The 21,687-nt window shown below is 42.9% G+C and overlaps 1 protein-coding gene across 4 annotated transcripts in view; it reads left to right on the top strand.

Moving 5' to 3' along the window:
- GRIP1 (glutamate receptor interacting protein 1) overlaps positions 1–21,687 on the top strand; it is a 681,581-nt gene that overhangs the window by 640,552 nt on the left and 19,342 nt on the right. For 2 of the 4 annotated variants that reach the window (XM_059683529.1, XM_059683527.1), the window contains 6 exons: positions 1,004–1,143; positions 1,559–1,753; positions 14,475–14,631; positions 15,908–16,019; positions 16,133–16,177; positions 20,565–20,798. In XM_059683529.1, the coding sequence (XP_059539512.1) occupies positions 1,004–1,143; positions 1,559–1,753; positions 14,475–14,631; positions 15,908–16,019; positions 16,133–16,177; positions 20,565–20,798 (883 nt within the window). The remainder of the gene's footprint in view (positions 1–1,003; positions 1,144–1,558; positions 1,754–14,474; positions 14,632–15,907; positions 16,020–16,132; positions 16,178–20,564; positions 20,799–21,687) is intronic. The other 2 variants (XM_059683530.1, XM_059683528.1) reach the window with 1 other exon arrangement.

Below are 21,687 nucleotides of genomic sequence, written 5' to 3'. Positions count from 1 at the left end.
CGCATTGCTCACGTGTTTGTGATGACACTGGTGTAAACAAATCTGCACAGCCAACCTTATAAAAGTATAGCACATGCTGTTATGCACAGTACATAGTACTTGATTATTACTGACTGTGCTACTGGTTTATGTGTTTAGTATACTATGCTTTTTGTTGTTATTTTAGAGTGTACTTTTTCTACTTATATAAAAATGTTTGTTGTGAAACAGTACATTGAGTTATGCTGGCAGCATCCTCATACATCTTGTATTCACTGAGTCTCTTGGTTGCATCATTTTCCCTTGGCCTTGATTTGATGTCGAGTTGTTTTGTACAGTAACATGCTGGGCAAGGCTGTAGTCTGGAGCAATAGGCTGTACCATACAGCCTAGGTGTGTGGTAGACTACACCATCTAGGTTCGTGTTAAGTACACTCTGTGATGTTCCCAAGGCAAGGAAATCGCCTAACGACACATTTCTCAGGAGGTGTTTCCATTGTTATGCGGTGCATGACTGTACAGCGATTGATTCCCGAGATCAGCCTTTTTCGTTTCCTTTGAATCACCAGCAGGGGGCCCAGCCACACCAGTGTCCGGGGTGTGTCCCCATCTCTCTAAACCTCACTTCTGGTGAGCTGGGAGAATGAGTATGTTCAACATTTTTAAATCTGTAGGAAGAAGGAATGCCCCGTGCTAAACATCGCTACATTCATTGTCCAATCTTGTTCGTTTCCTTGGGATTTTTAAGAGGTTACCAAATGACTCTGCTTTCTTGGAATTAAAAAGCATACAAGTTCACTTTAACTACTAATTAAAACAATTTTTCTAATTTTATTCGAAACTAAAAAGTAATTCACAACAGATGCAGTTGTCTTGTAACGTTGCCCGGGAGAAAGCTAGACGTGGTTTCTAGAGACCCTTGCCAAGTCTTTATTATTATGAATATATAAAGTATGGCCGGGAATCTATATTGAGTAGCACACAGGGATTATTTCTATTTTCCTGTTGCCCCTCGGTGTTCCAGAACCGGCGCGATCCACATCGGAGACCGGATCCTGGCCATCAACAGCAGCAGCTTGAAAGGGAAGCCCCTGAGCGAGGCCATCCACTTGCTACAAATGGCGGGAGAGACTGTCACCTTGAAAATTAAGAAACAGACAGATGGTGAGTGGGTTGAGAGCCACAGTTAAGAATTTCCAGTGCATTTCCTTCCCAAAAAGAATGGGCAAATGTCTCTGTGTGCATTTCTAGGAAAATGACCCTCTAGCCACAGAATGTTTATCTTTTTATTTAAATTTATATGGCCCCGGCTGGTGTAGCTCAGTTGATTGGGTGTCGTCCATGCACCAAATGGTTGCTGGTTGGATTCCTGGTCAGAGCACATGCCCAGATTGTGGGTTCAATCCCCAGTAGGGGGCGTATAGGAGGCAACCGATTGATGATTCTCATCATTGATGTTTCTATATCTCTCTCCCTCTCCCTTCCTCTCTGTGAAATCAATAAAAATATTTTTAAAAAGCAATAAAAAAAATGTTTTTAAATTTACCCTGATACTTAAACTTCTTTCCTGTCTTTAAAGCTCAGTCAGCATCAAGTCCCAAGAAATTCCCCATTCCCAGCCACTTGGGTGACCTGGGAGACATGGAGGAGGACTCCTCGCCAGCACAGAAGCCGGGCAAACTCTCCGACATGTACCCGTCCACCGTGCCCAGTGTGGACAGTGCTGTGGACTCGTGGGACGGCTCTGGAATCGACGCCAGCTATGGGAATCAAGGTATGTCCTGGGCCCGAGGAAAGAGGCAGTGTCATTGTTGAAGCCCATGTTTCTCAAGGGTCCACCTTCTGCCCCACGAAAAGAACACCTTTCACTTACGTCTGCGTCAATGTAACCGTATTGAACACACGGCTATAGTGAACCCGCATTTCCTCCTCCTTAATGCTGATAAATCATGAACATTTATCAAACACTAGCAGGCCCCCCATTAGACTCGCTGAGGTTCAAGTGTTCCATCCAGAGCATGTCCTTCCTGCATCAATTAATTATGAGGGTAACCCTGCAACAGAACCGTTCAATGAAGATAGCCCCATGGTCTTACCTTGTCGGCAAAGATGGATTGGGGTGCTGACAAGGAGCATGAGAGATTAGCCAATGATCTATGTATTCCTGCCTCCTCTGACTTTTAAAAACAACTTGTAGGGGTTTCCCCAAATACTCATTATTAGAGAGTTGTAATTATAACATGAAAATATTTAATAGAGTTCTCTTTGCAGACATCATCATGTGAACAAGTATAACCTACATTAAAAGTTAAAACTCACGAACAGAAAGTAAACACAGAATGTGTTAGACTGAATATAGAATATGAACTAAAAAGCTTCTTTTAAAAATCTGGCCCTAACCAGTTTGGCTCAGTGGATAGAGCATCGGCCTGCAGACTGAAGGGTCCCAGGTTTGATTCCTGTCAAGGGCATGTTCCTTGGTTGCAGGCACATCCCCAGTAGGAGGTATGCAGGAGGCAGCTGATTGATGTGTCTCTCTCATCAATGTTTCTATCTTTCTATCCCTCTCCCTTCCTCTCTATAAAAAATCAATAAAATATATATTTTTTTAAAAAATCTGTTTCCCTCCCAATGGTACATAGCATCAAAAGAGAAGTGTATCCAAAAATTCTTTGTACTTCACCTTATCTGAGGCTTACCTTCTCTGCGCTGCCTTGTATAAACTTCAGCTCCAAATCCCCTTTCTGCTCTGGGTGTCCGTCAGCCAGAGGATGAAATAGATGAACAGTTTTGAGAACACACATCTGGGTGTGAGGGTTGCTGTGTAATTTGGTTAACCTTTTAAGAGCGCCTACAACCAGTTTGCTCTCTCCCTGGTTTTCTTCTCCCCACTTGCCTTTGCCTGTGTCACTCTCTGCTAAGTCCCTTGGAGAAAAAGGAAAATAAATATTTTAGAGCTCTCAAGTCGTTGCTTATTAGAGATGATATTAGAGTTTGGTGGGAAAAAACTTTTGAACACCCCAAAATAGATTTGGGAATTTATGTGTCTGGCAGTTAATTTTTCTAAGTCGTAATGCTTTGTAACAAGTAAGCTATGCCACCAAAACAGGTATTCTCATTGTCTGAGGGTTCGTGGGCCACCAGAGGTCACTCTGACAAAGAGCAGAAGCCAAGTTGTGTCAGTGTGGACTCTGAGGTTGATTTATTACTGTTTGTTGATCGCTTATTAATGTGGAGACTGTTTTGTTACACCACATGTTGTGAGCATGCTACTGACTTTAATGAATTCCACCCCACAAGGTGGGTGTGCAATAATTCAGCTACCCCGGCCCTTTACACCGCAGGATCAGCACCACGAGCAGCATACTCAATAGAGGGCCTTCGCCTCATTAGTGAAAAATGAAGAATCATTTATTATTTACAAAGCACTTTGAACATTTGAAATCCTAGACAGGGAATAGTAGACACAATACTATTAAATTTGGCATTTATCAATTAGAAATCTTTATGAGGTTGAAGAGAAATTAGAGATAAGTAGAGAAAGTGGCAATCGGAACAGAATTGAAGTCTTACAAGGTGATGAGAAAATAGTCACAAGACCTTATTATCTGTACAGCACTTTAGTGTTTACAAAGCACTTTCACAAACTTAATCTCAAGTGATTCCCATCACGAACAGAGAAGTCAAAAGGCTCGTTGCTCACCAGAAGTCAGCTCTCTGACATCGAGTGCAGCCTGGGTGCAAGGCCAGCCTCGCTGCGGAACCGCACTGCCTGGGCTGGGGCCGGAGCACCCCAGAGACAGGGGCTCCCTCACTGCTCTCCCTTCTCCACGAACGTAGCTCTGTCTCCGAGTCCTCAGCTGCACTGAGCGAAAATCCGATCAGTGCTAGTTCTGCCCTCGAGGTCATTCGGAACTAGACAAGCCTCTTGCAGCTGACAGCCCTTCAGATGCTCAAAGCCCGTTATCATGCCTCTTTCCAGTCTTTCCTTCTCTAAGCAAAATAGCCCCAGTTCCTCCAACTGTTCCTTGCGCAGCTTACTTTTGAGTATCTTTATCATCCTGGGGCCTCTCTTCTGAACATGTTCAAATTTAACTCCATTCTTATTAAAGTGTAGCACTCAGAAAGGAAGTCAGGCAATCATCTGACAGCCCGGAGCAGTTCAAGGCTTTCACCTTTATCGCTGAGGACTGTAGAACCTATCAGTGCAGCCTCTCCTGATTTAAGAATTTTGATGGTCACATCCCATCTTTACTCATTTTGAGCTTACTCTTTACCAAGAACTCAAAGTCTGTGGTTTCTTTCCCCCTTTACTTCTGATATTGGGTTAACCCGTGGTCGGCAAAGCGCGGCTCGCGAGCCACATGCGGCTCTTTGGCCCCTTGACTGTGGCTCTTCCACAAAATACGTGCGGGCACGCATGTACAGTGCGATTGAAACTTCGTGGCCCATGCGCAGAAGTCGGTATTTTGTGGAAGAGCCGGTATTTTGTGGAAGAGCCACACTCAAAGGGCCAAAGAGCCGCATGTGGCTCACGAGCCATGGTTTGCCGAGCCTCAGTTTGCCGACCACTGGATTAACTTCTCTAAAGCAAGGCATGGAACCATCCTTTTGTCCCGGTTAACTACCATGTTGTGAGATGTAGATTGTCTCTCCTGCCTGTCCCTCTGGCCTCAGCTGCTCAGAGGAGATGTGGTCCTTGTTCTCGTGGAAGAGGTTACCCAGCTGAAGGGCCAGGCAATTAACCAACCAACAGTGCAAAGCATTACGTAGCCAATGAAAAGGGGGAAAGGATGGAGTAATCAAAGCTGGTAGAGAAAGAAGGCGTGTGTTCAAGGAAGTCTCACAATGGATGACTCTCGATTCTAGAGTGTAGCTAGGATGCAAACTTTTTCTAGTCAGCCTCTGGGTCAGCTTCTTCCAGTCCCCATGCTCTATATTCATGCCCTTCTGCCTTATCAAAATCATATGCTTTTGCCCCCCTTGTCTTATTGATCCCTCCTCCTAACTCTGAGAAAACCTTAGGGTTGCTTTCCTTGGATTTAGCAAAGGTCAGTCAATACAAGAGGAGATTTGTTGGTGCCTGGATTCTGTCATTCTCATAGACAGTGAGGGTCTTGTGATGTCTGTAATTCTTGACTCTCAACTCAGGTAGTTACATTTCTGCCTTATCATATCTTTAGCTATTTCTCTCTTCTGAGTTCCTTTTTTCAGCTTTATTGATGTAAAATTGACAAGATTCCATATATTTAAAATGTGCAACATGGTGATTTTACATATACATATATATGTATGTATATATATATATATATATATATATATATATATATATATATATATATTGAAATGATTACCACCATCGAGTTGATTGGCATATCCATTACCTCCCATAGTTACCATTTGTGTGTGTGTGTGTGCGTGTGTGGTGAGAATACTTGACATCGGCTTTCTCAGCAAATTTAAAGAATATTACAAAATAGTATCATTAACTATAGTCGCCATTGCTGTATATTAAATCCCCAGAATTTATTCATCTTATCCGTAGACCTACATCTCTCTATCTCTCTATTTCTGCCCTTCCCCAGCCCCAGGCAGCCACATTCTCCTCTGTGTTCCTATGAGTTTTACTTCTTTTTTTTTTTTAATCCATTCATCTGACAAACACTTAGGTTGTTTACATATCTTGACGATTATGAATAATGCTACAATGACATGGGAGTGAATAGATTTTTTCAAGATACCAATTTCATTTATTTTGGATATATACTCAGGAGTAGGATTGCTGAACCCTCTAGAGGCCATTTTTATCATTTGTATTCTCTCGGGGGAAAAATTGTTTTATCCTGGTTTTCATATGTATTTGCATACAATTAAGTAATCTCTTGTTTAATTACTTTTATATTCTAGGTTTCTAGAATTATATCCTCAATATTGTTCCATATTTGGTGTATTTATGGTTTTTTCACTCTGATTATATTGGTAATGGTTTGTTTTTATTTAGTATTTTCCCCCAAAGAACTGACTCTTGCATTTACTTATTAGTTCCACTCTGATTTTTTAAAATAAATTTTTGCTTTTAATTTGATTAACTTTATTGTGTTCTTCTTAGAGGTTTTTTTTCTGTTTATGACTTGAATTGGGTGCATTATTCATTTGTTTCCATGCTTCCTTGTAGTTCTCATCTCACAAAGATGGTGATGACTAATAATAGACACCAACATGTACAGCTAGAGATCCAACTGTCCTTTAATTTGGTTAGGGGACACAACATGGTCCACACAGAGAGTAGCACATAGCCAGACACTCAGCAATATTTTCCCCATGTGGGGGGGGGGCCCTCTTCCACTTCTTTTCTGGGCTCTACAAGCTTATATTTCACTGCTACTATTGCCTTGCTTTGCCCAGTTTTCCTGGCCCTCTTATATCTCTTCTTTGATCTCTTAGAGAGAGATTATGGTTTCAGTTTGTAATTTTTAAATTTTGAAATGATATATTGGTTATATTTATCATTTGCTCTATGGCAGCCATTTTCTCATGCGTATTCTCTCTCTCTCTCTCTCTCTCTCTCTCTCTCTCTCTCGTCAACTTGGTATACCAATTTCTTTTAAATTATTGCTCATCTTTGAATGAGATGATTTCCTACTGATTTGGAAATTTGCAAGAGGTTTTGCGACAGAAGAGCCCAAGCTGTGCTCCAGGCTGGCAAAACTTACCCTGTTCCCAGTATCTGTGATGAGTGCATTCGTTCTCAGCCAGAGACATCAGCAACTGCAGACGGCCAGCAATGCAGAAGCCCTCTCTGCTAGCCCGCCTCACTACTAGCCGGCTTCCTGCAGCCTCTGGCACATGCGTAGGTGTTGTCTTCCAGCCCAGCTCCCCAGCTTTTCCCTAGTGTCATGACACTTCCTGCCGCCAGTCTGTGCAGTCCGTAGAGCTCCCAACGAAGCTTCGTTTGGTCCCTGATTTGGAGGACCGGGCCTTCGCTAAAACCTCTGGCCACAGGTGTCTCCTCTTGGCTTCTTAACAGAACCCCCCACACCCTGTTTGACTTTCACAGAATTTGGTAACATCTCTGGTGTATAATGGTTTGAAATTCTAATTTTTCCAAAGATGGAGTTCACGTTCTATTTTTTTTTTTCATCCCTTTTTGATTGGAGGTGATTTCTGAGAGAGGGGAGAGCAGCTCTGCCATTTTCAAACCGCAGTCTCATCCAAACACCTTACACAGGTCTTGGCAGGAACAATTACAAGTAGTTACACAAACATATGATTTGATTTTTCTCATTTTTAACAAAATTGGGTCTTTAGGAAACAATTTGGCAGGGAATTATCTGACTTGCTTTGCTAGACTAAAATTGGCTCCAAAAATGAAGCAACGGCAGGAGCTACAGTCCTAAATTATAGAGTTGAAGATTGAATTCCAAAACCATTCTCCAATTTCAAACCTTATGAACATGAGTCTTTGTTTAGTTCACTTTTCTAAATTAATACTGAGTGATAATTCAGAGCTAAATGGAAGATATTAATCTGCACAACACTGTGGTACTGAAAAACAATGGCCTAATATTGGCGTGTCAGAATTTTACAAATATCTGAGGTATGGTTATCCTAAAAATAAGTGTCATTACCAAGAGTCCATCAACTTTCAGAAGTACCTACATTTGTGAAGACCTATTTTCCATTAAGCAAATGAATAAAACTTAACATTACTTTCAGTGAAAGGAATCTAGACTGAATTTCTTACCTTGTATTAATGTGCTTGGGCTGCTATAACAGAATACCACAGACTGAGTGGCACGCGCAGGAGGCAACCAATCGATGTGTCTCTCTCACATCAATGTTTCTCTCTCTCTCTCTCTCTCTCTCTCTCTCTCTCTCTCTCTCTCTCTTCCTCCTTCCTTCCTCCCTCCCTTCCACTCTCTCTAAAAACCAATGGAAAAAATATCCTCAGGTGAGGATTAGCCACAACAACAAAAATATATATCAGCTGGGTTGGTTTCTCCTGAGGCATCTCTCTCCTTGGTTTGCAAATGGCCATCTTCTCATTGGTCCTCACATGGCTTTTCTTCTGTGTGTGTGCATCCCTGGTGTGCATGTGTCTACATTTCTTCTTCTTATAAGGACCCCAATCAGATTGGACTATGGCCCCACCCTCATTTAACTTAATTGTCTTTTTAAAGGCTCTGTCTGCAAATATAGTCACATTGGGAGTGAGGGCTTCAACAAATGAATTTTGGAGGGATACAATTAGTCCATAACATACCTAACATTATGATACAAAGTATAAAACCAGATATGAAAACCTAGATGTGAAAGGAAGGGAAAGAGAGAGAGAAAGAGGGAAAGAAGGAAAGGAAAGGAAAAATGGGAGGGAGGAGAGAAGGAAAGGAAAAAGAAAAAAGGTTTTTCATTTTAAATAAAAAGACTAATTACCTAGGAAATAAATTTTAAGAATTGCTATCTTTCAATGTGTTTCTTTTATCAATTTTGAAGTTAAAATCTAGTTTCCAATGTCATGCTTATATTTTAATTTTATGCATTTGTACTATCATTCAGTTAAAATGAAGTCTATATTTCTGGCGGTTGATTCTTCCCACACCTGGGCTGCCTTATTTATTCCATTTCTTCTTTGAATTTTAACTTTGATTCCTGGTGTAAAGGAATATTTCTCAGGGCCTGCTAACTTTTTCTCAACCAAGGCAACCAGCTGGCCTCTACAGGAACTTAATTCCCACCTATTTTAAGTCATAATAACATCATCCACCTGCATCAGTTAGGAGTTAAATTCCCCTCCAAATAAAAGAAAACCAAAATGTTGGTATTTAAATAAGACACAGGGTTGCTTTTCTCCCGCTGCAGTAAAGAGCCTGGAGAAGGCAGGTAGTCCATAAATATCAGCAGGACCAGGCATCTTCCTACCTCCTACTAACTTAACATCTCTTGTGTCTGCATGGCCACTGCCTTTGTTGTAAACTTTCATTAGGCCTGAAATATTTACTTCCTCGTCACCTACTCTGAGTATCTTACCACTCCATATTGCTATCAATGATTCCTAGAAAACTAAATCTAATATTACCACTCCCTTTAAGAAAAACTCTTTTTGTGGTTCTCTATTATTTTAGGATAAAGTCAAAGGTCCTTAGCTTAAGCACAGAGTCCTGCACGGAGAGGGGGTGGGGAGGGTATGGCTCAGCGGTTGAGCATCAACCTATGAACCAAGAGGTCATGGTTCAATTCCTAGTCAGGGCACATGCCTAGGTTTCAGGCTTGATCCCCAATGTAGGGCGTGCAGGAGGCAGCTGATCAATGATTCATTCTCATTGTGATGTTTCTTTCTCTCTCGCCCTCTCTCTCTCTGAAATATATATATATAAAATAAACTACAGAGTCCTTCAACTATTTTATCAATTTCATCTCCTGACACTTCATTGCAATATCTTCACTGCACACATCCTGAACATCTCAGAGCTCGCTAAGCAAGCTGTGGTCCTCGGTACCTTCATAACTCTAGGTGTTTTGATGTAATAATCCACCTCTTCCTGTATCAGTTGCAAACAGTTGAAAAATAGAAATTGCAGTCAGCTACAGATTAAAATAACTTTTTTGTTTATTTTATTTTTTCCAGGAAAGCTGGATTGGCTGCACAGCCAGAATTAGCATGGTTATTTCCCTACCCCCAACCCAAGTCTTAGACACTGAGACTGACATGAGGGGGAAGTCAGTCTAGAAAGCAAACCGTGACCCAGCACATCAGCTGAAATGGTTCAGCTGAACAGAACTTAAAATTCTAACATTAGTATCTTAGATCGCAAAGAAGTAAGCATTTCAGAGCTGGTGTAAAATTCACAGCATCCATGTTCTTGAGTATGTATTCTCTACCAAGCTTAGCGCCCCAGCTTCCATCCTTAGGTTTGGGCTCAAGGGCCCATCACAGGGTCCAAGATGGTTACTGGGGCTCCAGCCATTTCATCAACATTCTAGGCAGCAGGACAGAGCGTTGTAATGAACCTTCCAGAAGTTCCATTTAGATATCGTTGTCCAGACTGTTCTACAGAGTTAGCCCAACTTCAAGAAAGGCTAGGCGATATAGTCTTATCCTGAGCAGTAATATGTCCATCCCCAAACTGGTATTCCAGGACTAAGAATAAAGAGAGAAAATGGATGTTTTGATGGCCAGGTCAGCTAATGGCATGGTCTTGGTCTCCCTGCCCCCTCTGAGCTCAGAGAGCCCAAGAGTGGGACCCCGTTTTGTTATGTCCCAGAGCAAAAGCCATGGGAGAGAATGAATCCAAAGAAAGCCAAGAGGGGTCAAGTGTACATACCCAGTGCTCTTTTCCAAAACTCGACAATTAGGTAACCACAGCTCCTCCTGTGGGGAGGAGGAAGTACAGGTAGTAAAAGGGCTGTTCTTGGAGTATTCCTGGAATGCTGCTCCCTCGTTGGGAGTGAAGCCGAAACTCACTGATGGAACATGAGGGCAGGGAGTGGGGTTTACCCTAACAGTGCCTTCCCTGGCCTCTCCTGCTGGGCTTATACTGTCTTACCCAGCACCCCTACTGTACAGGCCAACTCATCCTCCAACTCTAAGTTCGATGTCACCTTCCTATGGCACCTTTCATGACCCACATTCCCAAACAGGTTTCATTCTTGAAATCAGTGTGTTCAGACTAAAGAGATAACATTTCTGTGCTATTAGAATGCTTATTTCTATGACTGTGTCTCCTTCTCTCACTCCCATGCATATTCTAAGTCACGCAGTTGGAGAGTGCCTTTGCGTTTCAGCACCTCGTATAGTACCTGACCTTTGGGAGATGCTCAAACATGTACTGAATGAGTGATGGTGAGGCTCTCCTCCTTGCCTGCTCTCCTTTTTAAAATGAGAAAACTGAGCTCTTGAAAGGTTGAATGGCATAGTAAATAATAAAAGTCATGGACATCTATGTTCATGAAAGCCTCACTGTGTTCTGGGCACTTTTATAAGTGCTCATATATGTTCTTCTCCTTCATTCTCACACCGGCCTGGTGATGCATGTGTCATCGTCCCCGAGGCAAAGTGGCCAAGCCCCCAGGGTGAGAAAGTAGCAAAGCTGGGATTTGAACCCAGGACTTTCCTAACTTCAGTCCTGTGCCAGCATAGAGTGGACCAGGCCGCAGTTTTCTGGGTCTATACCTGATTTGAAGCTATTCAAATTTTATCCCCTTTTCATGCCTGCCCAGCTGTAATGCAATAATGATTGAATAGTGCTTACGAAGACAACGCATTCTTGGTGTACATACATGTGCCCGCCAGTATGGCGTTTGTCTAGTGACGATGCTGCACATCTGCTTATCCTACCCTCCTGCCCAATTCACCAAGAACCACTTACAAACAACAGCTGGAGGGAAATAAGAGAGTTATTTTGCTCTAGCTGATTTGGCTCAGTGGATAGAGCATCGGCCTGCAGACTGAAGGGTCCCAGGTTTGATTCCAGTTAAGGGCACATGCCCGGGTTGTGGGCTCGATCCCCAGTAGGTGGCGTGCAAGAGGCAGCCAATCAATGATTCTCTCTCATTATTGATGTTTCTATCTCTCTCTCCCTCCCTCTCCTTTCTTCTCTGAATTCAATAAAAATATATTTTTTAAAAAGTTCATTTGCCCAGTTTAAAACCTGTTGGAATTTCCCTGGGGAAGAGAATGGTCCTGTGGGTTAGTGCTGATCAGAAAGGGTTACCCCAGGAGGAAACCACCATAAAGCATTCGGCTCTCAGCAGGTCTAGGCTGGTTGAGGAAAGTACAGGCTTCGCCTAACACTTTTTGTATCATAACAAGTGAGACTTCCTGTACCTGGGGGTTGGTCAGAAGGAGGAAACAGATTGCCTGTCAGAGGAGCCGGGAGAGACTCGGTGTTGCTGGTCACTCCCCTTCTAGAAGGGACTCATGTGTGTCCCCTTCATCCACCACTTTTGACAGAAAACTGCACATTCATCACGCAAGATTTCTTCCCAGGTGGCTAGCCACACTCCTGCAGTTATCCGGGAAAGAAAATGGGATATTGAACTGTAGATCTTTCCCTGGCTCCGAGGACTTGTAATCCTTGGTGCCCTCCATCATGGATGCTCCATCTTGCGGCTGTGGGCACTCCCTGCTCTCCCGAGATCAGATCCTTTCATCAGAGCTTTGTCTTCTGGACATCCTGCTTTCTCCCGCTGTAGCCAAGAGGAAGGATGGCACTGTGCCAGCTAACAAGTGGAGGGAACATGAATGAGAAAGACAAAGCAGGGGTGCCATGGAGACAGTCATCTTCCACGGTCCGGTCATTTAACAGGATGTGAAAATAGGCCGAGGCCTGTTTGCTATATTAAGTGGAGTGCGGGGGGGGCGGGGGTTGTTGGTGTTTGTGTGGTTTTTAAAAAATCTATTTTTATTGATTTCTAAAAGGAAGGGAGAGGGAGAGAGAGATAGAAACATCAATGTGAGAGAGAATCATTGATGGGCTTCCTGCATGCCCCACGCTGGGGATCAAGCCTGCAACCCAGGCATGTGCACTGACTGGGAATTGAACCATGACCACCTGGTTCATAGGTTGACGCTCAACCACTGAGCCATGCTGGCTGGGCTATTAAGTGTTTTTAAACACAGTAAGAAACCCATGTTTTATTGCCATCCAGGACACACATGTAAACACACACACAATAGGTCACAACCTGAAGGGTGGATGGAGCAGTAGTGGCTACAGCACAAGCTATAGAGTCAGACCTGCAACGAGCCCCTGCTCTCCCACTGAACCCCCAGAGGAATTTTGAAAAGCTGCAGACCCCATCACACATTTACAATTGTCATCTAAAGGTTTTCCTCCCCAAATTTAAATACTTGCAAAGACTAGAATTTCCCATTTACTGTAAATATGTTATAATACATGTCAAAGTACAGAGCCAAAAATTTAGCTCAAGATTCATAGACAGTGTTCATTATATAAGCTAATTGCCAAAAACATCCCTCACTGTCTCACCCACCAAGCTAATCAGATTTAACTCCTCATCAGAGAGGAAGTCAATCTTCATTTGCAATTCAAATAAACACACTAAAGTGCCCGCACTTCTGACTCTGACTCTGAGATGCAGAGAGGCCGATGGATGGGAGAGGTCAAAGCCTGGCCTGAGTCTGTACTTGGTTGACATAAAGCTCTGCTCCTCAGATACCTTCCCTCAGTAACAAGCCTTTCTCTTTTTTAAATGTTTTTAATTGATTTCAGAGAGAAAGGGAGAGGGAAGGAGAGAAACATCAATGATGAGAGAGAATGACTGATTGGCTGCCTCCTGCATGCCCCCCACTGGGGATCAAGCCTGCAACCCGAACATGCGCCCTGACTGGGAATGGAACCGTGACCTCCTGGTTCATAGGTCCATGCTCAACCACTGAGCCACACCAGCAGGGTGCAGGAGCAAACCTTTCCCAGTTACCTCTAGATTATTTCTATCCCAGGCCCAAGCTCCTTCAAAGGCTTGAGGTGGATGATAAATGTCATTCCTTGGTAAAGAGGCAGAAAACAACTGTGAGAGGGGAGGGAGAGGGAGAGCTGGGAGACCTCAGTCTCCTGGTGCTTCCTCAGCCAAGTCGGTTTTGGGGACATGCAACTTGATGATCTGAAAACTGATTCTCCCAAACCTGTGACTGGAACCCTCAAGAAATTATGCAAATAGTCCTAGGTACTTGAGCCACCGTTCTGAGTCTTTAGTGTCCTCATCTGTAAAATGCAAATAGTGATAGTACCTACTTTCAAAGACGGTTCAGAAGAATACATAAAGGCTGTAATACAAAGAAAGCCCATAATGAAGTTCTGGGCGCAGAATGAGTACCCACTTTGTGCTCGCTGTTGTTACGGTTGTTGCTGTTGTTATTCGACCCCTCTGCTTGCTAACAATGACATTTCTCATTGGACTAAAGTCATCCTCAGGCCTGTCCCTAACATTTGTGCTCACAGCCCATATATCCAAGCTCTGTCCGCACACCTGCAACTAGCAGCCCCTTTGGCCACCTCTTGGGTCTGGAACCTACATCTTGTAGCAAATTCCACTCTCAGGTCACACTTGGGTAAAAAGCCCTCACATAGCTCGGAGGTTACCTGGGCAGGGAATTCAGGATTCTGACTTTCTGGAACTTGCTCTAAAAGGGCTTGGATATAAGTCTGCTGGGCATATCCCCCTGGCCCAATAGATTTCTTGCCCAGATAAAGTAGGGCAGGAGCTACACAAAGCACAAGCCCAGCGCAGCAGCTCCTCTGCTTGGGTCTAAAGGTCTTACCCCACGGATGTTGTTAATCAATTGGGCTAATGTGTGTGGATGTGTTTTAAATGTAAGATTTTAGTGTTATCTTGATGGCCTTTATGACCCCAAATTCCGTTAAAGTCAACCGCCTTGAACAAACGAATGGAAACCACAGAAAAAGACAAGTTGGTAAGCAGACCTCACGGGAGGGCCTCAGGGGCAGAAGAGAATGCCTGGTCTTTGGTTTCAGGGCCCGGCTTTCAGGCCTCGGGATACAACTTCAACACCTACGACTGGAGGAGCTCCAAGCAGAGAGGGAGCTTGTCCCCAGTCACTAAGCCTCGGAGCCAGACTTACCCGGATGTGGGGCTGAGTAACGAAGACTGGGACCGCTCCACGGTCAGCGGGTAAGGCTCTTCTACCGTGGCCCTGCCCCGACTGCTTTGTGTTTGGGGGGGCAGAGCTGAACCTCTCTACGTCCATTGGCACATGTTTCCAGCATTGGCTTCCTGGAGCTGCTAGAATCGGCCATGCTGGCCTGGTGGCAGGATTCTAACACTTGTGCCTGCCCGGTGGCAGCCTGGGCACCACCACACAGCAGGGCAAGCGCTGTGTCCCCTAAAGAAAACCACAGCATGTGGGGAAAATCTACTTCTAGCGACCGTGGCCTCACTCTGTGACTAGTTCCCGCTCCTTTCATTTAAAAGGTAGTTTCACATCAACTTCTATTTTTTAAAACGATACACCTAGGGTCCCATATTTTTTGCTAAGATACATTTTAGCATTGTGTTCCTTACCAAAATACTTTAAGGAAATTTATAAAAAATGATAGCACTTGATCTATACCAGTGATTTTCAACCCTTTGCATCTATGGCACACATATACTAATTACTAAAATTCTTTGGTACACCAAAAAATATATTTTTTGCCAATCTGACAAAAAAAAAAATAGGTGTCATTTTGATTTATTCACACTGGGCAGCTATTGTGGTGTAGGCTGTTGTCATTTTGTATTTGACAATCTAAGGCAGTGGTTCTCAACCTTCCTAATGCCACGACCCTTTAATACAGTTCCTCATATTGTGGTGACCCCCAATTTCATTGTTACAAACGAACATAATTAAAGCATAGTGATTAATCACAAAACAATATGTAATTATATATGTGTTTTCCGATGGTCTTAGGTGACCCCTGTGAAAGGGTCGTTCGACCCCAAAGGGGTCGCGACCCACAGGTTGAGAACCGCTGATCTAAGGGAAAAGAGGTCAGTGCCCCTGACTAAATAGTGTTAAGAATTCTTGCAGCCGACTGGTTGGAAATCACTGATCTACACTGTGTTGACCGTAGGGGGGGGAAACATTTTCTCTCTCAGAGCAAAGTTTGACTTCTCCTCCCCTGCAGCTATAGTAGCTGAAAGATATTCCCGCACAAACGCCCAGTTAATGCAGCTCGTTCGGCAGTGGCCGCGAGCGCTCTGAAGTTCAGTGAGCAAGACCACGGCCTCCTGTCATTCTAGCCTCTCCTAAAGTGCCCTCGCGCCCCGCCAGCACTGTTTGGAGGCCGCCGTTGGAAGAAAGCCAAACCCAAAATGAACCTGGGGTTTTTCGGGTGTGTGAGATGAAGGGGTGAGGGCCTGGGTACATCTAGCAGCATCGCGTAACCAAGACTGTTTTTGGTGACAGGTTCGCAGGGGCTCCTGACGGCGCGGAGGCGGAGCAGGAGGAAAACTTCTGGTCCCAGGCGCTGGAGGATTTGGAGACCTGCGGGCAGTCGGGGATCCTGAGAGAGCTTGAGGTAGCCTGGGTCCTGCTCCTTACTTTGATTGTTCCTACATTCATGATTTTTGGTCCTTCTGCGTTGGCATTTATCACACCAGTTCATTTAAAAGCTTTAACCCCTTTCCACAGGAGAAAGCCGACAGGCGTGTGTCTGTGAGAAACATGACTCTCTTGGTAGCTACCCTTTTACGTTTATATTTTTGCTTGTGAAGCCGCCTCCCCTGCCCCCTTGCCTTCCGGACAGCAATTTGATTTGATACAATGCAGTGAAAAGTATATTGATTGCCCCATTTCCACCCCCCCCCCCCCCCTGAGCTGACTGACTTGTGGCTTCCGCCATCGCTCCCTGCTAACCCTGACTGTACCTGTTTGCCACCGAATCGCTAAGGAGGCAGCTCCGTCTCCCAGCAGTGGCGCATCTCATTCCCTTGGTCGCTTAAGAAAGGTTTCTTTGGCATGTTTTCGTTTGTACCTGGTACAGAAATTAATTTGATCGTGAAGCGGAACATAAGAGGAAATTTTATTTTCTTTTGTTTTGTCCTTTAAAATAGATGGCGATGCAGCTGGTGCAAAAGGCCGGTCTGTGGGTTAAGCAGCCAGACTGTTACACAGTGCTTTGCTGCTCATTGCAAATTCTGATCCCATATTAATTTAGTGTGAACTTGAGGAGTCCTGGTGAGATGGAGTGTCGTAGCTGAACTCCTGCCGCGTTCTTTAATCAAAGCCATGAATTTGCTGACGTACTCACACTTTGGTCTGGGAAGTCCTGGACTATTTCCTTTTATGTTCTTTTAAATTTTCTAAGCTGTAAAAAATAAAGTGGCAAAAGTTTCATTTTTATTTTGATGTCATACGAGGTCCCCAAGTCACCCTAAGGAATGTGAATGGCAAAACTGGGTGGAACTCTTGCAATTTTAAAATGATGACTCATCTTTATATTATTTTGCTTCTCAGTTGCATGTGTGGATATTTTGTGTGAATCTGCAAAGAGAATTATAAACAAAAATATTAATTTGAATTTGTAAACATCGTAGTATTACCTGGCATGAATTTCAGCTTCCGAGCATGGTTAAAGGACCTGGAGATGGATAATCCCATAAAACTTGAATACATTAAAATGGTAGCAATTAATTCCTTTTCATGCAGCTTTCCAAAAGTGTAGAATGCTTAAGCATCGGCTGGCTTATTTAAACTTTTACCACTTCCTAAAGGGGCCCAAACTGAAGGATGAGCTCAGTTCACAATTCCTGAACATATTCCTGCTTTTGAAAGCACGTGTTTGGCTCGCGTGCCTTTTGCATGTTGATCCTTTTTTCTAGAAGCAACTGTCCTTCTAATATTCTGTTATATCAGGTAAAATGCAAATGATGTAAAACACAATATGTGTTTTTCACCCCAAAATTGAGTTATCCAGTGAAAACAGCACCTATCAGCATAAAGATTACACTGCAACCGCCTGCCAAGCTTCTAATGTAGCTTCAGGCAGGAGTATGTTCAGGAATTGTGAACTGAGCTCATCCTTCAGGTGTGGCTTCTGAAATTAGCAATCCAGAAGGGAAATGGGCTGAGAAATTAAAGTCCTCACCTAGAAAGAAAGATTGGCAAACCGTAAATTACAGTCTTATTTACACTTTTATCACAAAAACTCATTCATTTATTAGTTTAAATGAACTCTGATCCCTTGATTGCAAACCCTAACTATGCAAAAAAATATATTATTTGAGCTAGGTTCATACATATGAAATTTATATTCACTATAAAAGTCAAAATGCACTAGAACTGTAACAAATGTAGATTAACTAAGTTGAAATGACTACAATTGAAATGAAAAGGAAAATTATACTAGTCATTTTCCCCATTGTTAGCAATAATTTAGGTTCAACTTAAGCACTGAAAAATGTGTAGTTTTAACAAAAGAGAAAAATTCTAACTAAGACTTTGGACAAGTTACTTAGTATGTCTTATCAGATATATCTCTTTCTTTAAAATATGGGGTTTGTAATGAGCTAATACTTACATGGCACTTACAAAATGTCCAATAGAAATGAATTATTTTTGCCATTTGTTTGATTAATGAACACTGCTTTTACTTTTTGTCTAACACAGAAAGAAGGTTTAAACGTCAGATAGAGAACTCTTGAATATATCTCTTCTAAGTTGTTTGTACATAGCAATTATCTCACTGATAATGTAGAAAAGAGGAAATTATAATTGTAAATTATGAGTTATGCAAAATAAAAAAAAGGCAATAAATAACTCTTGGAGCCCAAACAAATCCTAGAAAATTTAAAATATTTCTTAACTTTTTATTACAGTCATGTATTTGTGTTTTAATTGTTATATTGCTTCAGAGATGTCACTGATTCCATTGAAGTTCATTTTAAACAAAACAATCAAGCCATCAACGTGAACTAAAGACCTTTTGAGAATATGTCCTTGCTCCCATCAGAACCCTTTCTAGACCGGTTTGTAACTTCTGCATGACTAAGGCTTATCAAAGCAAACTTGTCTCCCAGTTGCAGTGATTAAGTATTTTATTTCCAACATGTTTTCTGCTGGTCCCACGAAAAAATGAATGTAAAAATTAGATGTTAATAAAAGCAAATAACTAGTCTAAGTAGGCAAAAACAATAATAGGTAGATGGTCCCCACAGCCAGAGAGCAATCCTTTGGTGCTGCTGTTACAATAGATTAAACAACAAAAAAAAATGTACGTGTGAGTTAAGTGCCATAAAATAAAAGGATGTCCCAGGATATCCATAAAGCCGGTCGCTGAAAGTTTTATTTGGGAAGGAATATATCTGCAATAAACCAAGATATGGATAATTCATACTGGTTTAAATATTAGGGTTTAATTGACTAAAAAGGTCAGTTTTATATGTTTCAACGTAATATTTGGCCGAGAAGCTACAACCCTGGTAGTCAAGAATAAAGTCTGGAATCAGATTGCTAAAGTTGCAATCCAAGACTCGTGGGCAAGTTGCTTAACTTACCCAGGCATCCCTTGCCTTAACTGAAGTGGGAAGATATAATAACTAAATGATATTCTAGATACACACACATATATATAAGTGGTATTTAGCACACGTTAATGCTCAGTGACCAGGAAGGTTTTTTCACATTCACTTTTCCAAAATTATCATTTAAAAACTGATCTAGTTAGGATATTTTTATTTCTTCTCTTTCAACAGAAATGTAAATATGTGCACAAGAGCACTAAAATTTGCCATTCAAAAATTTTGTTGGAGGTATATTTATAGTTGGACACCAGGTGAATTTGGAATTATAAAACCTTAGATAAAAATGAAAACTCTACCCACTGTGCAGTGTTTCCTCCTGGTCTATAATTTTAGGGACTGCCCTTGGCTCACTTACTACCTATTTTGCCTTGGGTAAGTCACCCTCTTTGTGCCTCAGTTTCCTCATCTGTAAATTAGGAGGCATGACAGTGCTTATTTCATAAAGGTGTTGTGAGGCTTCAGTGGGTGAATACATTCAAAGGACTCAACAGATTACACTTCTGTTACTTTTAGCATCAGTATTATTATAAACCTCTACGTGGAGTTGCAGCCAGTGACACGGCATATGGAACCTGTTTTCTGTTCCCAGGATTTCCGGCAGATTCACCAATTTGACTTTACCTTCATATAGCCATTGTTTGGAGGAACACAGGCATATTTTCAGAATTTCAGCATCCTCCAAATGCGAGGAAGGGGCATCTCCAACACGATGCTGGTTTCAAGTGCTCTTTTTGTTCCCCTCTGTGACTCAGTCATTTTGGGGAACTAATCTTCTAGGCTTGCTATTCCTGGTGTTTTCTGTAGAGAATGTATTTGAAACTGAAACTGGTAACATCCCGATTCACTGGTAAAATACAATCCAGGTGCCACAGCTTTGGCACAAGGGCTGAATCCAAGTAGCATAATAACCTCTCTCAGGGTCTTACACAAAGGCCATTTCTAAGAAACAAATAATGTGGAGACATAGCTGGTCTACAAGCTTCTGGGCCAGGCCCAGTGGCCAAAGGAAAGACAATAGACAAGGGGCTTCGGGTAGGAGCGCTTGTCCTTGTACCAATAGCTCCATTTTAGCCCATTGTTTTTTCCAGGTGGGACTAGAGGCTGCATTGCAAGTAGAGGCAGCCTGGTCTCCAATGAGAAGCTCTTAGCTCATTTCTGTAAGACACATTGGAGGTTGCCTCGTGAATCCCATCGTTAGAGCCCACTCAGTGGAAAGTTAATGCTTAAAATGTAGTTTACAGTAAGCAAATGTTAGCGCTTTTCAATTTGCCTCAGAACTGCCAGGGGTGGTATCTGATTAAATAAGCCCAGCAGCTTAAGTACTTAAATTGGATTTGAGATGCGCATTACAAATGGCACTTACAAAGCATTTTTTCCAGATTTTCATACTTGGGTGACTATATCCATCCTTCAGTCTTTGGTTATGCCCTGAAGACACTGTATTTTGACTGGGCAGAGGCAGAAATGTGCTTAATGTTGAGCAACCAAACCCTTTCCTTCGTCTGTGGCTTAATTGTTTCTGAAAATTGTCAATGCCACAGGCAACAATCATGTCGGGGAGCACGATGAGTTTGAATCATGAGGCCCCAACACCTCGCAGTCAGCTGGGGCGACAGGCCAGCTTCCAGGAACGGAGCAGCTCGAGGCCACACTATAGCCAAACAACTCGGAGCAACACTCTGCCCTCAGAGGTGGGCAGGAGGTCCGTCCCCCTGAGGAAAATGAAACAAGAAATAAAGGAGATCATGTCCCCGACTCCGGTGGAGCTGCACAAGGTCAGGAAGCTTTCTTCTCTTCCCTTAGGGTCACACGTAGTAGCCATTGTGCATAGCCTGATGCAAGCATGATAATGACCTTGCACTTTGGTCTCAGCCAAGGGAGGAAGCCAGGGCTTAAAGGTAGACCGGCAGAGACTTTGCTTGTTCTCTCAACACTGAGACATTATTTTGTAAAACAGAGATAATTAGCTTTCAAGCAATGACTTAATAAAGAAATGTGTTTGTGGCCAAAAATCTTCTTACGAAAGTTCAAGGCTCCAGTGTCACATGGAGCTTTGATGATTGGTTTATTATTCCAAATTCACGGGGAAGGGCAGGAAGTATTTTCCTAAATGTATATGCTCCTAGCTTGACTCAAAGGGGCTTGAGGTGTAATGTGGGAAGGCTTAATTCTTAATTTCGGACTTATCAGTAGCTGGCTACATTACTTGAGGGACATGAAGTTCTCTTCAAGATGATTTAGACGTCTTGGGTTTGGAAAGGGTAAGCCTGGCAATGTTCCATCTCTGGATGTCACTACCACAAATTAGTTGTTTATCCAGTTACCCTGAAAGGATGTGTCTGTCTGGTCATCACCGGCCTTCACCCCCTCTCACACGTCCTAACACACTAACGACAGCACCATTAGGAGTCTGAAGGCCTCACATGAGTCTTCAATTGCAGAAGCTGCATAGTCAGTGCTAATTTTGCTGCATCAAGAAAAGGGCTGGCCCCTCCTGGCCCCTCCCCTCTTACCCTCTTCTCTAACTCTCCATGCCCAGGCAGAGGAGAGCACGTCTGACCCACCCGCCCTCAGCATCCAGGGAAAGGACACCAACATGTATGGAGTGCCTACTGTGTGCTGCATGTCACCGGTGTATACCCCTCACAATAGCCCTCCTCAGCA

Source organism: Myotis daubentonii, chromosome 2, assembly GCF_963259705.1.
Source record: "Myotis daubentonii chromosome 2, mMyoDau2.1, whole genome shotgun sequence".
NCBI lineage: Eukaryota > Metazoa > Chordata > Mammalia > Chiroptera > Vespertilionidae > Myotis > Myotis daubentonii.
Note: the sequence above shows the minus strand (reverse complement) of the source record. Positions and strands in the feature narration are given on the sequence as shown.